General features: G+C 34.7%; 1 protein-coding gene across 1 annotated transcript in view; it reads right to left on the bottom strand.

Moving 5' to 3' along the window:
* FMN2 (formin 2) overlaps positions 1-16692 on the bottom strand; it is a 164301-nt gene that overhangs the window by 43814 nt on the left and 103795 nt on the right. The window contains exons 12-15 of the mRNA XM_074820532.1: positions 16463-16609; positions 14583-14642; positions 14291-14411; positions 3441-3533 (exon numbers count right to left, since the gene is read on the bottom strand). Of these exons, the coding sequence (XP_074676633.1) occupies positions 3441-3533; positions 14291-14411; positions 14583-14642; positions 16463-16609 (421 nt within the window). The remainder of the gene's footprint in view (positions 1-3440; positions 3534-14290; positions 14412-14582; positions 14643-16462; positions 16610-16692) is intronic.

Consider the following 16692-nt stretch of genomic DNA (forward strand, 5'->3'; position numbering starts at 1 on the left):
TGTGTCCCTATCTATCCACAGCTACACACAGAACAAAGGAGACAAGGTTCCCCAAATAGTGTTTTTGTTTTCAATCTCTCTTATTCAAATTGTGATAACTTATGGGGAGTACCTCAAGGACAGAAAACTTCAGTGAATATATACCCTATACTGGGGAGATGCAAATAGTACTTTTAAAATTCCTACAGTTTGGCCTGAATAACTTAATTGCAAAAGGACCGCTGTTCTACTAAATTTCATGCTTATATTTTATATTACTCAAATATTGGAAACTCCTAAAGTAGAGGTACATAACAAAAAAAAAATATTAAAAACTCTTGTATTCTCTGACAATTTTTCTCCAATCCCCTTTTTTGAAGTAGCTCTTCTACTTTTTTTTCTTGCTTTTCACTTTTTAAACCCTGTGGCTATGAAGAATTTCAGAAAAAAAAATAATTAACATTTATGAAAACAAGAGAACCACATTATATACTTTGTGATTGATGATTTGCAGCATGTGGACCTAAAAATAGGACAGAAAACATAGAAGAACAGAGGGGATTGCCTTGGAGGTTTTGAGGCACACAGACCCTAAGAAATCAAATGCACAGGATAAAGCATGCTTGCAAATATCCACTAAACCCGTGCAGAGAGGATAGGACAGGTAGTTTGATCTTCTGTTAAGTAGAATGATCATTTTATGAATGACCCTGAAGTCCATCAGAAAAAGAACTGGAATCCTTTCACTAATTTGCATATTTTAATGAATATACTGATTATTTAGCCTACTTACTAGGTTGGCAAGGGAAATGTTGAACAGCCTCAATCATATATACCACTAGCATTTTCGTCTGTTACGACTCTGAAAGCATTCTTGCCTCTTCCCCATCTTTATCTTTCAAATGAAATAATCTTTGCAAGTAAGCTAGTAATATACAACATTTTTTTGCCTCTGATTAATCTAATAAAAGTGTTAACATTAAAAAAAGATTTATTAACACATCAGTAGTAACAATCAGCTAGACTAGTTACAATAACTTAATTCAAAGTTATATAACTTTGCTAGACAGTAACTATTCTTATAAAGCAGTGCCTTTCTAACCCCTTGCCAAGGATATTTAATTTGATGTCCAAGTTTTCCTGCCTATGGGAAAGCCATTTTCCATTTTAGCAGCTAGCAACAAGTATAAGTGAATATGCTGTAAATAACTAGCTACTTTGAACTTTTAGGTCCCATTATGCACACAAGTTATCTACTATGAAATGGCATCATATAAACATGCCAAATTATTCAACCCTATGAAAAATGCTTTTCATCTGAATTTTAAGTTAAAACTTTTTCTGACTTTAGAGAAACTGGGACTTGAAAAGATAAAAACTTAAAGCTTGATTTTTCTTTGCCCAGAGCATATGTTATATAAACACAAATCCCCAAAAGGTGCCAAGAATTGTCCCTCTGTTTTTCTAAATGATCATGTGTGCAGTCTAGCTGAAAAGACTCATCGATTATGTCTACATAAACAACAAAAGCCCTTAGAAAAAATATCTAGATCAAAAGCCTGTCAAACACTGAACAGGAAAGAGAAATCCTGCTTTAAACATGGCCTCTTTCAAGTCTGAATTCAATCCCATGAAGTAAAAACAAAGGATTTCATAATGAAAGGTATTTAAAATTGCTTTATTTTTGGAACTTAACCAGGGATTCTTTTTTTCTATATATTAACCTTTGTCTTTCTTACACTGGGACAGAATTCTGCAAAATGTAAGTAACAGTTTTAAATAAACGTAGAAATAGTTTAGTCACAATCCACTGTGTTCACAATACACATTTCCAATTATTTTCATTAAAATAAAACAATGATATTTTTACTGGCATTATGGGTTTCTCCTTATGTCAACCACCCAAAAATACCCACTGTTAACATGGGAACACAGCAAAGTTCTTAATGGATGAGATGCATTTCTTTTTCTTTTCTTTTTTTTTCTTTTTCCTCACTTTCCTAAAATACAGACACACAATCAAGAAAGGAAATCGCATATCCTTTCAAAAGCAGAACAGATTACTATATAGTTTATGTATAATTATGCTCTAGAAGTCATAGTCAGAAATCATAAAGTAAGCTAAAGTATGGAGTCAGATACTTTTAAAAGTATGGTTTCTAAAAGAAGTGAAAGAAATTTAACAGATATACGTCTGATGAAATATAATCCTCATGTTTGATTTCCTACTCTGTTATTAAGGTTAATATGCAAACATATGGCATGATTTACAGTATACCATTAGTGATCTCTTTCAGACCAACTTGTGATTTGATTGTTCCCTATCTGTAAATAATAATATACACCTACTGTAAAACACATGCTACATGTTTAATCATGACATTAATGTAACATTTATATGTCATGTACATAATTGGCATCCAGTTTTAAAGCAGTTCATACCTACTGTTGCTGGAGGTAACATCCTGTTTGCCAGGTTTGGCTAACAGACATTTGTCTTAGAAAATATCAGTTCATATTTGATTGCTCAAAATGGTGGTTTTGCTGAATTTATTTACTGTAATTGAGAGTCCTATAGCATGGGTCAGTATATACTAGAACACAGGTACTCCACTTCTTACAATGTTCAGATAGATGGTCATCTTGGATATTCTAACCAAGAGATAAATGCATATCTGACTGGCCTCTCAAACATAATGCACATTCAATTAATAATGATTTCTATATAGGATAGTTCATCAAGACAGTTAAAATTACATTGGTGTAAGCATCAGGACATTGTCACCATGATGCACTGAATTTTAACTTGTATGAAAAAGTGAATTTGTCAATACAGAGTATACTCTGGTTTCAGAGTAATATTTCAGGAGATGCTCTGATATACTGCTAGTCAAAAATTAGTTATCCATACCTCCTACAGTCTTGCAAAAGAAGGGTCTAGGAAAGCATTGAAAGCGTAGTCTATTAATTTTTAAAGTGTTTCCCTCATAGAACTCAGGATGCCAGCTCATCACGGATATTTCTAACGTAAGTATTTCACATGAACTTGCCTTATATCTGAAAACCTTTAACTACTTTTGCTATGCTTACTCCATTTTTTTGGCACATACAAAAGAATAATCTCTTTGGAAATAAGTTAATGAAACAGATCCAGCTTCAAGAATTTTTCAAGGAACAAAGGTTGTAAAATTGTTTTCTACTGGAATGTTGAACTTATCAGAAGATCACGCACTCAAGCCAATAGCATTTGTCTTTGCTGTCACGCAAAAGAGAGTGAGTCACCTACAGTACAACAGAATCTTTTTGCAAATCTTTTAGAACTGTGTGGCATCTGATTAAACTAATCCACATCTTTCTATGATGCCAAAATAAACAGTCCCTTTCCCACAATGTATAAACATTGTTCCCGTAACTTTCCTTTGAAATGTCATGAAAAGGTTAAGTGACGTTTCATTATTTACCTTGACTAATGAATTGCTCCATGCTGTCTTTGAAAGGCTGGAGGTGCTCTTCTAGTGATAGCTGATAAACTTTTGCTGCTTCTGTCTCACATGCTGAAATTGAAGTAACAGATTAGTTTAGGATGACACATCATAGTATGGATTTGCATACTGTAATGAAAGATACAAATCAATGCATAGCCAATGAAACTGCTGGGATACGTGCCTCAGACACACTGCTTCAAGTATGAACACTATCATAATATATTCAGGAACAGTTATGTTCCTGGTCAAATGTTTTTGACCAAAATATACAGATAACTTGTGGCCAGTGTTTTAGTTTAAATGAGTAGTAGCAAAAATTAAGCAAAATATTCAATTGTTTTGAAGAAAAAGGACAAATTTAAGGGGATGAAATGTATGGGAGCAAAATTTCAAACTCAGATCCCAGGCTGTGTTGATATGCCTGGCCCCAGGTGACAGTGCCTGAATCAAAACAAAGTTCAGATGCAAAACCTGCACCAAATAGTCAGAAGGATCTTAATTTAGTGAGTAAAGCCAGATGAGGGCTTGATACCTGATAAAACCACAGATGTAGTGAAGTGCCTTGTATTGTTCAAAAGTAATAGTGCAAAATGATTGAAGTGAAAGATTATAGGAGTAGTTATCATGGCTTGAACTCTATGAGAGACCTTGGAGAAACACAGCTTGGTTCTTACTGCACTACAGACCAGGACAGACAAGCTGGAGCCTGAAGCAGCCCTGACACAGATTATTCATTGGTGAAGTGGTAACATCATGCTTCCACCAACTCTCCAAACTAATTTAGTTTGGGGCAACAGTTGACTTCACACTACTAGTTCAGGAGAATGTTAAGCTCTGGTTTCTATTATAGGAGAAATCTCTTTAGGCCGTGATAATTTCCCATCATTCAACAGAAATGAATCCTGCTTGATTCTGCCTCAAAATTTCTAGCAAAAGTGCACACATTCAAAAAATTTATTTTTCTTGTTTACTCTGCAGGGTTTCTTTCAGTAAAACAGGATTATTACTATGTCTTTAAACACAGAAAACTGGTTATACATTTTAAAAAATATTTTGAAGCAGCAGAATGTACTAACATAATTATCTCCCTTAAATATAAATGATGTCTAGAATTGCACCTATCCAAATATCTACAGATGAGAATTGTAGTCTGCTTTTGAAGACTGGATACAACAGGTAGTAGTAGCCTTACGTGTATCACCATTATATGCTCTAAAAATGTGTTTCCGTAATATTTGAAAGGGTCTCAGTGGTGGAGGGAAAAAAAAATAAAAATCAGTTGTCTTGTTCTTACTTCAGCAAGCATGAATTTATAATCTGGTAAATAACACCAGTCTGTAGTTTACAGCAAGAAACTAATGGCATATCTAAAAGAGCATGATAGAGCAATTAAACATAACATAATTAAAGACAAAGATCCAAAGGTTCATCAATTTTGGCAAATGTTGGTCAGCCAACCCACTACAGATCTGTACCTAGTCATTCAAGTTAGAGTGCCAGGAAGGTAAATATATATGATGGTGGTCATAGCAGTCTTGTATTGTTAGCTGTATAAACTGATTCACATCATCTGGTCTGCTATATCTGGGGCAAATCTTTGGAGAATGTGGCTTTAGATCTCATAAACACTGTTTAATCATTTCTTCTCATAGTTGTGAATATACCAAAGACAATTAGATATACCAATTTTTAAAATACATATATACCGAAAAGCAGAATGACTCAATCAGTAACGCCAAACAAGTGGAGTAAAGCCAGGGTGACAATAACAATTTCAATTTTTAAAAATATTTTTTTTTAAGCTTAGAGCAAAATAGAAATAAATATCAGCAGACTTTTAGAGGAAAAACATTAACATGAATATATTTAATTAAACAGGTAACCCTGTTTATGAAGCAATATTTAAAAATACCAAAACCAAACCTAAAACCCCCCACAAATATAGTCGCATGGACAAGCCCTTAATCTTTAAACAAATGTTGGTCAACACATCTGAAATAGGGGAGGGAATCCAAATGACCATGAGTTTTTTTACAACGTACGTTAAGACAATAATATAGAGAAGCTATGTACTATTCTGCAAAGGAAGACATTCTGATGGTGACATATAGAATTTCTATTATTCTTTTCTCCTACTCAGAAATAAGTGGCAGAGTTGAAAGATGCTATAGAACCTACCATAACATTTAATATCATTGAAATTCCATACCTTTTTCCAGAATATGGACTAAATATTCTTCACAGAAGTACATTATAATCTCTTGAATTAGTGTCTGCAGCTCACAATGAACTCCTGATCTCTCAGCTGATTTGAGAGAAGTATAGATCTTACGAAGTATGTACCCACCAAAAATCTTAGCCTATACCCATGCCAATAGCCTGAAGCAATCCCTTTTCAAAGTCTATAACGAAATGCAGGGATATATTATCCTTTATGTTCAACTTGCTATGGAAAAGAAAAAACATGTAATATTGTCAGAATGAAATGTCTGTTCTTTAACCATTCAGATACTGGAAGTTCTTCCACGGTTGATTTGTTTGTGCATGTATGTGGGGTGGGGGAAAGAGAGTACAGTTCACGACAGCTTTGTTTCTCCAGTTTTTGGTGGAGTTCTTTTTGTTTGTTACCCCCCTCCTCCGGTTAAAAGACTAAAATCAGTGATGTTCAGTTCAGCACCGTTTCTGACCCTATTCCTGAATTGCAAACCATGTCCAAGTCATTTAAAATCTGAAAGAAAACACAGAAAAAAAATCCCTTTTTTTTTTTTTTTTTTTTGCTTTATAGAAAGATACGATATTTAGCATCCAACTTTCAAAAATAGGACAAATTCTGTCATTATTACCATTCTAATATCAGTATTATGATGCATAAAACAAACTAGTTCATAAGACGTTTTCTTCATTAAAGAAAGAACAGGGTTTTAAGCTATTCCTAAGTTTCCCAGTTCTCCAGAGCACCAATACCAGATTCGTGGTCTTCCTGCACAATGTGTTGGATATAGCACTCATTTATCATGTTCTGTAATTTGTCATCAGAGTATAAAACCCACTATTTGGATGAGATAGTTAGCCTTCACTGTAACTGAAGAAATGAAAGTGCTGATCATATGAAAGGAGCCCAAAACACTAGACAGTTACCAGTATTTCTGCCCAAGTGAAGGAATAAGATACTGAATAAATGTGTCAGAAGAGTATTTAATAACTTCTGAGCAATGTGGAGGTGAAACATGAAAAAAAAAAAAAGTATGTGAGATTACCGATAGTCTTCTATGTTTTGATTTTTTTCTTCCCTCAGCTGCTGAACATCCCAGATATCGAACAAACAGGCTGGCAAAGGGGATCTGCTGTAATGGGTTTGTAAAAGTTTTGTTTGAAACAAAAGCTTGTCTCTTTCTTGATAACAGACTGAAAACGGGTTTTGTTATCATTCCTATTCTCACAGGTTCAGTTATTCTCTCATCTTGAGAGAAGTGTACACAGCTGAAAAACTTAGACAAAGCTAGCATATTCCTAAACTCAATTTACTTTAAGCAGATTTTAAATTTTATTGTAATTAAAGAATTGAAAGGTATTCAAGGCACACAAAGAGAGTCATATAGGCAGTCACAAAAGCTACCTAGTGCTTGGCTTATCTCGCAACATGGAATTGCCCAAACAGGAATAAAGAAATATAAAAAAACTTTTTTATATTGCTTTGCAGCAAGGTGAAGGTTTCAGTTCCCCGTACTCCCAAATACCCAGTCCTCATGCACTGACCTTATACCTTCCAAAGATCTCAAATCCTAGGCAGAGGTTGGCATGGGCAGACACACCTCCTCTCCAACCCTCTAAATAAATTTTAGCATATAAGCAATATCTCAGCAATGGAAAAGACCAATACTCCATCTAATTTCATCTCCTCTCTAACATCATGTGCTGCAGATTTTCCACAGAAGCAATACAAAAGGATTCTTGTGAGAGGACCTTCTAAATTTTGGGCAATTTGAACTGGTAGCTTTTTTCCCATACATACACAGATCTCTCAAATGCTCCTGGATCTGGAAATTCATGTAAAAATCTATGTTTAAAACCAGTTTAGAGACTTTAAAAAATTGCAGTTCCAGCTGTATCCAGTACCTCAAGAATCTCATCTCATTCTCTACTTCTCTCACAGAACATTCTGTGCATTGTACTAACACTTTCAGTAAGTGATCTAAAATGCACCCAGGCTCATTATCAAAAATAGTTACTTTATTTTTTTTAAAAAGGAGAAAAATAATGTTTTCAAGATTCAGAATATCTTTTTAATGCATGCTTTCCATCTCGTTCTATTGGATACTAAGTTTTAGCCCTTGGAAGCACAAATCTCTGCTAATCCTAAAATATGTCTTTTTGAACAAAATGTGTGAGCAGATGATCAGCTACTCAGGCTTACTGTATTGTCTTTTGGTCACGATAATAACAGGCAGCATGATTTTTCTTTCAAACACCCTCAAAACAAAAACAAAAAGCAAAGAGAACAACATCAAAACCACCACCACCACAACAACCCACCAAAAAACCTAGTAAGAAAGCAAGGGAAACTGTGAATTATCTCGCATGATAATTAACAGGTCCACTAGGATGTTTTGGTTAACCACTTCTGAAATCACATACTTGTCTATAGAAGTCCTATAGAATTTAGGTGGATTTTCAAGGCTGCTTAAGGTACTTGAGAGCACAAGTTGCACTGAGATTTGATAGACCATTTGTTTTTAAGTCTTTAAGGAAATTATGTCCTTAATTTTCAGAGGTTCTGAGTACTCAGATTCCCACAGGAGATGCGCTGGTGTCCTACTTGCCTGAAAAGTATATAACAGCATAACCATTGTTTTCACAACTTCTCAGTGCTTTCTGGATTTCTTACAACTGCAACCTGTGACTGTAAGAGAAAGCTTAGACTTTACCTAAAGGAAACAACACTGGCCTCATCAAAAGACAAACTGATGAACTCGACCACAAGTACAGAAAGAGCTCTTAATTTTCTTTTATTTATTTTTTTTGGAATTGTAAAGACTTATGCTAAGAACTGCTGAGTCTTCAAGGGCTTCCATAGACAGCTCCTTGTTTGGAGTTTTAAGGACAGTAAAATATGACTCACAGATTGACTGAAAGCCTGGCTTTAGTTTACATCTGGTTTAGGTTTAGGAGTCTGCATGCTGCATAGCTGTAGCAATTAACCCTTTCAGTGATAGCTGAACAAACAGCTAGAATTTGTGGATGCACAGCTGTTAATGAGTAGGCAAAAGTAAAGATTTAATTTGCTTAAAATAATAGCTGTTTCTGTAAAGGTGAACTGTACAGATAATTTGGATTGACCAAAACTGCTAATGTTGCTACATTATTTTGTTAATAATTACCTTGAGAGATTTGGCATTTTATTATAAATGACTGAAGGCATCAACTCATCAGAATATGAATCTGTGGATTGTATAAGAAAAATAAAAGATCTATTTCTTAATTGTGAAAAATTTTCATTCCCATTTACATCAAAACTACTGACAGAGAATAACAGAAACACAGACACTACCGTAAAACAGAAAGTTTTTGATGAGGCAATGAATATTCTCTACAAGAATACAAATTTTTCTCCATTTCAGTTCTCTCTCCTCCAGCTCCCTGCCTTCTTCTCTTGAAACAACTTGGAATACCAGTGTAGAAGCACACATCTACGTTTTTGGGAAACCTCTCAGGATGGCCTTAATTTCATCAACTTTAGCTATTTAACAGATAAATCACCAGACTAGACTCAAGACCTTTCCTTAACACTCAATTTTAAGAGAGGCCAATCAATTTTAGGGGAGCAATCCCTTCCTTTTCTGTCATCTGTAATGGGACTCTAAATGGCTTAGACTGCTTAATTTTGTTAATTGAAGTTGAAATTAATACCACTCCTGTTCCTGATCAAGAAGTGGCACTGAAGTGTTGCCAAAGTCTTAGACCCATAATCAAAACTGTGATGGAAACAGAGCATCTTGTAAATACGAAAAGATATGAGGATATGTGTATGTGAGAGAGAGGGGATGACATGCAAATAGAATAGTGCAATTTTTTTTTTTGCACTGCAAAAGTTTTAGCCTGCAAAAGTTAATATTACCTATGAAAGACTAACAGTAGATGCAATCCCGTTTTGCAAAGTAATCCATGCACCCCAGACACAGAGTTGACCATGAAGAGGAAAATTCCATTTTAAACTGCAGCTCGACTGCACTCTTAGGGTTGGGGCCTCTTTCTAGGTGTTAGGGGTAACCGTTACTGAGGCAAGAGGAATGACTTGTCAAAAGCTAAGTAGTTATGGGAAAACTATGTGAGAAAGAAATGGTAAGGGGTCAAACCATAGTATGCTTACTGCTACCCCATCTCTCTCAGTTCCACATTGACACTACCCCAAAATACAACTCTTAGAATCTTTCTATTGCACAATATGGTACTTCCAATGCTGTGATTTACACAGCAGGTATTAAACACAAGAGCACATACCAGCTCTACAACTAGCAGATCCAAGCTGAATAGATAATTTTAGGTGACTGCAAGCACATAAAAAATAGAGAACATGTATTTTTTCCAAGTTTGTGTGGGTCTTTTCTTGGAACATGCTTTTTAAAATGCTTAACACTTTATAAATGTTCTCAGTCACACTTATTCCAAATCAGAGAGATGTACCGGGCCACCACAGACTAACTACTTATCGATTAGGAATTTTTAACGAGTTGTAAACACTCACAGTAAGAAAACAAAGCATCACTACAAAAATAATATTTAATTATTATAATTATTATTTGTAATCAGTTTTCAAAGATGTTAAATATGACAACATTATGACATATAAACAAGTACTAACTTCAACTCAATTTTGTAGCAGTCTGTATTATACGGTATTACTCATCTCTTCAAAATTCTGCTAGTCAGATTTATTTTCTGCCTGACATTGTTTCTAATTCCCTTTTAGCTGAGCTTCAGTGAAAGTTTTGCAATAAGTGACAACTGATGAATTAGTTTTTGATTTGCAAGAATAAACTTACCATTGTAAAGCTAAAATGTTAATGTGAAGCCAAAGAACAGCTTCTAAACAGTTTTAACTTGCCATAAGTGCTTCATAAATACTGTAACTCTCACTGCCATTTTAGTGTCCTAATTCTTTCCTAAACTAAATACATGTCTTGAAGAATTTCATGGGCCACAAATCCAACATTTTCCTAAACCACTCCAGAGAGTGTCATAGCAGAGAGGATTAAAACATTAATTGATTCAATAAACATTTTCCACATCTTTCTGCCCCACCTCTAGCATTCTGAAGTGTCGAGAAAAATATACTGATAATAATAGATATACAACACAGGTCCTAATCAGCAAGAGTCATGCACTGCTCTTGTGACCCTGGATGCCCAATTTTCTTTACATGGTGAGTTGATTTAAGTCATGTGGCAAGTGCTAAAGTTTCTTCTGTGGAATGACATAGGAACAGAAGTCATTGCTTGGCATGACTGCATCAAGGAACGTTGCTGACAGCCAGGAGAGATCAAAAGCAGATCGAGTTGCTTAACAAACTATATGTCACTGAAGTCAAAAAGGCTAAAGTGAGAATCCTGGAGAGCTGTGAAATCTGGGAGCAACAGATGGAGCCAAACTCACTTGGTTTGTTAGTAAAAGGATCTACCTGTTCTTTGGTCTTCTATCTTAAAAAAAAATCTAGTATATAAACTTAATCCCTGGGGTCTGTATTATTTTAAAAAACAAACTCAAAACTGAACAATTTGCAAGTTTGATATTATACAGTTAGTGTAGCTTCCACTATAATCTTAGGGGAGGATTTTTTTTTTTCAATTTAAAAAATAAATTTAAATTTCTGTCTTATTAATCTTGGAACAGGCACACAACATGTTTTCTGAAAGTCTTTTGGACTTATACTTTTAGTCTGAAATCTTAGAAGAGAGTTTCTTTTTCTACATTTACCAACCACAAGGCATACAGTTCATAAAAACTTAAAAATGGACAAGAACCTCCATGGTCAAAAGGGAAGAAAACATACAAGTTTGAATATCATGAGTGTTTTTTCTTTTTAAGCAATCAGCATAACAACTCCTTTAATACAAACATAAATACAAGCTCAGAACTGTGAAAGAGCATAACAGCAAAATTATTTTACAGAACCATGAAGATTATTTATATCTGCACGTCTCTGTGTAGGCTACTGACATATTGAGATGGAAAAATACAGTATTACTAGAATGAACTGCTATTGTTGTGGTTACAAAACATTTATTTTTTTATAATAACCTTCCTCTACTTTGTGGGGTTTTTTGGTTGTTTTTTTAAGCAGCCCCATAATTTTATGAAAGGGCCTTTCTGGGATGAAGTTTACCTTTGGATAATGATCATGAAAAATTTTTTAAGACAAAAATAAAATATATTCAGCTTTTGTTTCTGGGCTCCAATACTCCTTTCCCCTATTTTACTAAGCATGATCTCACTGTGCATGGTTTGCAGGGTATTTGAAACTAACATGGACAGAAAACCCTTAAGCTGGTGATACTGCCTGCATCGATGTTACGTGCAATTTTCAGTTTTTCAGCAATAAAGAACAAAGCAAACACCCCCCACCCCCACCCCCACCCCCAAAATGGTGAAATCCTCTCGTGAAATCTTCCGTGTAATTACTGATGAAAATAGGTCCAAGGTTACAGTCTGCATCTCAGTATAAAATGAACATGTTCATGGGCATCTATTGCTACGGCTTTAAAGTCAGTATTTCCCAGGAATACCCAATACTCATTTAGTCTCACTGACTTCAAAAGGAGAGGATCATATTTAGAATTTTGTCAGAATTTTCTCAGCATCTTACAGCCTTCTTCCTGCTCAGCCTTTTAACGAGGCACTTGCTAGCTCTAGTAACTCATAAGGTTCCAGATGCACATTAGCAAATCTGGTGGTGTACTTAAACTAAATGTAGAGAAAAATCATTCTGAAGTAATTTTATCCATTCAGCTAAAACTTGTACTCTATTAAAAAAAGTCTGTCATTAAACTTGGCTATTCTGTCTCATTGAAAGCATTACAACAATTAAACTATTAGAATACCCAGAATTTTTAGTGAATGCTCTTGCAGTCATAAAATTTTTTAACAAAATTATTTTTAATTTAGGGTGACACTTTTCTTTGGAAAAGAGAGCCAATACAAAGCATTTTGCATCACTCAGGGCTGATAAGAAGTCATGAATGAGATAGACTGATATTGAAATTTTTGGTTCATATCCAGGAGAGGATGCAGAAGGGGTCTGATGCTGTCCTCCAAAAAGTTTGTACCAAAGGGAATAGGGAAAGAGTGATGGTGTCTGCAGTTATTCTTCAGTTTCATTAACTACAGACCAGACTGACAACAGAGACTCCAGCCTAAGGGCTGGGTTGGAAGCACAGAAAGAATTCAACTGCAGTCTGATGGCAGAGCGAAGCGTGTAATTTCCATTTTTACAGAACCCCTGCTTTGATCACTGCACAGTGTGGATTTATTCCATAAGAGATTTATGCCTGTGTGCAAATGTCAAACTTGATCTAAAAATATTTAACCTTTCATCTATATAAAAACATTTTTTTTGAACTTGCAAGGAATAACAGAATAATGTCTGCCCCTATGGATGTTTGTAAACATGCGCCTGAATTCAAGTACCTTTTTTCAGTCAGACCTAAGCATCTTTCTTCTCTATGTGCAAGCTTGGAGATCAGCCCTCAGATTATCTGAAACGTGCAAGTATAGAAATAAATTTTCATGGCCGAACTGTGCGATCTTCACTCCCTAATTTGTTCAGGGCAGCAAATGCTGCAGTTTGCTCCTCAGTATCACACTAAGTGACCTTGATACAACCTTAAATATTACCTCTAAATGTTTAAAATAAATTTTAAAACATCGAAACAGAAAGCCTGATAGGGGCAAGAAGGTCAGATATCATTTGGTAACCATGTTATATTTTTGTTTTAATAGAAAACTTTCCATTCTAGGTTGGTTTACCAAACCATTCCTTGGTCTCTAGATGCATGGCATTCAAAATCAGCAAGGCAACAGAAATACAAAGATAATTTCACTCCTGGATTTTAATCCTTCTCTCCAAGATTTAGCATAATGGTACATAACTGGCCAGTCCAGCAGAGACTTTAGCAAAAATATTGAAGATTATGGATACTAGCCATCATTTGTGCAAACTACTCTTGCTTAACTTAAACTTAGCGCTTAGTTCCCAATTTTATTAAGAAATGTATTATACGTAATACATGTTCTTTATAAAAGTCTAGCAAATATATCTTATTTTAATCTTGTTGAGCTAATTTAAAGAAATCATTCCACAAGTAGGAGAAAAATTACTTCCTTTGCATATTATTTTTTAGTAAAGTCAGGTTATTTCAACTGTCTTTAACAACATACCATATATATTATCTGCTAGGTAGTATTTGGAACTGTTTATCAACCTTTTTTTTTTTTGTCATGGGCATGGTACAAACCTTTGCAATTCTTTCTATGCTGAAAGACTTGAAATCAGTTTGCAGAAAAAAGTTAAATTATTCTTTTGGTTTGGTTTTGAAACAAAAGATTTAACCTAACGTTTGATGTTGTTTATTTTAATAACCTCTTCCAAGTTATCAACAGAAAATTACGAATTATTGCTTAAATGGTCACAAAAAAGCAAATTAAGGAAACAAAATAGTAATTGAGGAGTCAAAAATACACAACTATTTTTATACTATCATCCAATTTCTCAAAATGATACAAGCAATAACAACAGGGATACATACAGTTAGCACTTAATCTAGGTTCAGTACCTCGCAAATCTTTCTTCATTTTGCGGAGATCTTTTTGAAAGTCTTCAAACTTCATTTGTGAAGCCTGGAAGAGATCTTGTGGGTCTGGAAGAGGAAAGATGCATTGTTCTTTTCCAGCATCCTGACAAAAATACAAACGAACAGTTACATAGTGCTCGTTACTTTTTTATATACAACTGAAAGCACAAAGAATATTTGTGCACATTTCCTCATCTTGGCCATCGGAAGAGCAAATTTAGTAAGCTGATTTTTTTAACTTGAATTTAAAAGAGCAAAATTAATTCTCACTCACCTCATCAAAATTACGTAAATAGTATGAGACAATGTAAGACAGAAGACTTCTACTGTTGTCCTGTATAGAAGAGGAAAAAGTTTGCTGTGTTACGAAACTCACTGAAAAAACAAATTCAGAAATGATAATTGAAGTAAATGAAATATTTAGTGTCAAGTACAGAGAAATACTTTGCTGATTTGGTGCCTTCACTAAGAAAAAAAAAAATATCACCCTGCAACACCATTTAACCATTAAAGAAAATAATAGAAAGTTATGCTATAACACTCGTGTAAGCCACTCCTGATTTTTTAAGTTTACCTGATTGTAAACTGAACCCTTACGTTTTGAAAGTTCCCAAGAAGGAAAAGAGCAATTGTTTCTGGGTTGATGTATGCAACTTGTTTCACAACATTTGGATCTTTTTATTAATCTATAACTATAATCAAAGCAAAGTTAAACAAAGAACGTTATTTTTCTAAATGAAATTTTGGCATTTTTGGGGGCCTTTGGGGAAACTGTCTCATTGTTTTCCATCTGTAATCTCTGTAATGAAGCTTCAGCAGAAAATCTTTGATTTGAAGAGGATTTTTGATAATTATGTTTTCAGATAGTTTCAGAAAACTATTTGGAAGAACTTTTCTGACTGATCAGTAGCAAATAAATTGCAAGGTTAATGGTCATATTTCCATCAAATTATGTACTAAAGACCCGAGTCACCAAACCAAATTTAGTGTGCCTAAATGCTCTACTGAGCCAGGTTCTAAAACTGGTGATGTATCTAGAGTCAACCAGAAGGTTAAGCTAAACTAGGCTGCTCTAAACACATTGTACTAAGGCTTCAATTCACATTACTCCCTTAGCTTACCAAAGAAACTATCATGCCAGAATGCAGATCTTCCACCTTTAAAGGCAAATGGCTGACACATTCTCTCAACTCAAGGTAAACAACAGTCTGATCACATTACCTAACCCAGCAGCTAAAGCATGTATATTTAGTAAGTGAGAAAGCAGGGAAAAAAACTCATCTGTTTCTTCCACTTTCAGAACAGCAGATCTTGACAATGACTTACTAGATAGATGTAGGGGCCAATTTAAAGTCTCAAGAATTATTGCTGTAACCTTTCTCATACCACTGCCCACATTCAGATGAGTCTTTTCATCATAGCCATGGGGACTCAAAGAGTATTGTTTCCTTGTAAACAAAAGCAGTATTTGAATACAACTCCAATCTGAATATCAAAGCCAAAAAAGTGCTGGTAACACACAAGCCACAGTTTAGCACTGAGCAAGAAACAAGACTACTTATCATTCTCCTTACTCAGATGACTATACCAGACAAATCTTAAATCAACAAGTACTTGCTGTGATAACTCTTTACTCAGGTGGTTCCACAGTCCAAATGTGAAATGCACACTTTGTAATCATGATGTATATAAAGAATGAATTTTGGGTTATCCCACATCCTCAGGATGCCTATTCAATCATTTTCAGGAGTGACTTTCCCCCCCCCCCAAATATTTTCAATGAGCATTGAATCACAGTTAACTTTTCTTCTATAACTGTTTCCATTTCTGTAATGAACCTTTTAAGTGTAAGGATCATAGTACTGTTTCTGAATACAGGAAAAGTTAGAACTATGCAGTGTACCAAAAGTCAAATATATATCAGGTTGGGAACTAAGATATAATTTAATGTATTTTTGTTTGTACATTAATGAAAAGAGATGGTTCATTTTCATATTTCTACAGAAATACATCTAACTGTAGAAGTGTGACCACCTAAGTATAACAACAAAAGAATCCTCTTTGACATGCTGTCATAAATTTCACACCATTTACTCGGGAATTTTCTGAGAATTTAATATTCTCAGGCCTACAGGAAGTCTAGAATCAGCTTACACTGCTCTTCACATCTTTCAGTTTTGGCAGGATATCTAGTCCAAACCCATCAGCCTGTCCTCGTGTCCTGTTTCCACCATTCATGTAATTGCCAAAGGCAAGAACCAAACCCAGGACCTGCATAACTCCGGACCCATTTTTCAATGTCTACAAAACAGAAAGAGAAACAATTCAGTGTTCAAACTCATAATAATATTTACCATTAACAGTATTACTGAGAAGCAGATTTG

This window comes from Strix aluco, chromosome 3 (genome assembly GCF_031877795.1).
Source record: "Strix aluco isolate bStrAlu1 chromosome 3, bStrAlu1.hap1, whole genome shotgun sequence".
In the NCBI taxonomy this organism is placed as follows: Eukaryota; Metazoa; Chordata; class Aves; order Strigiformes; family Strigidae; genus Strix; species Strix aluco.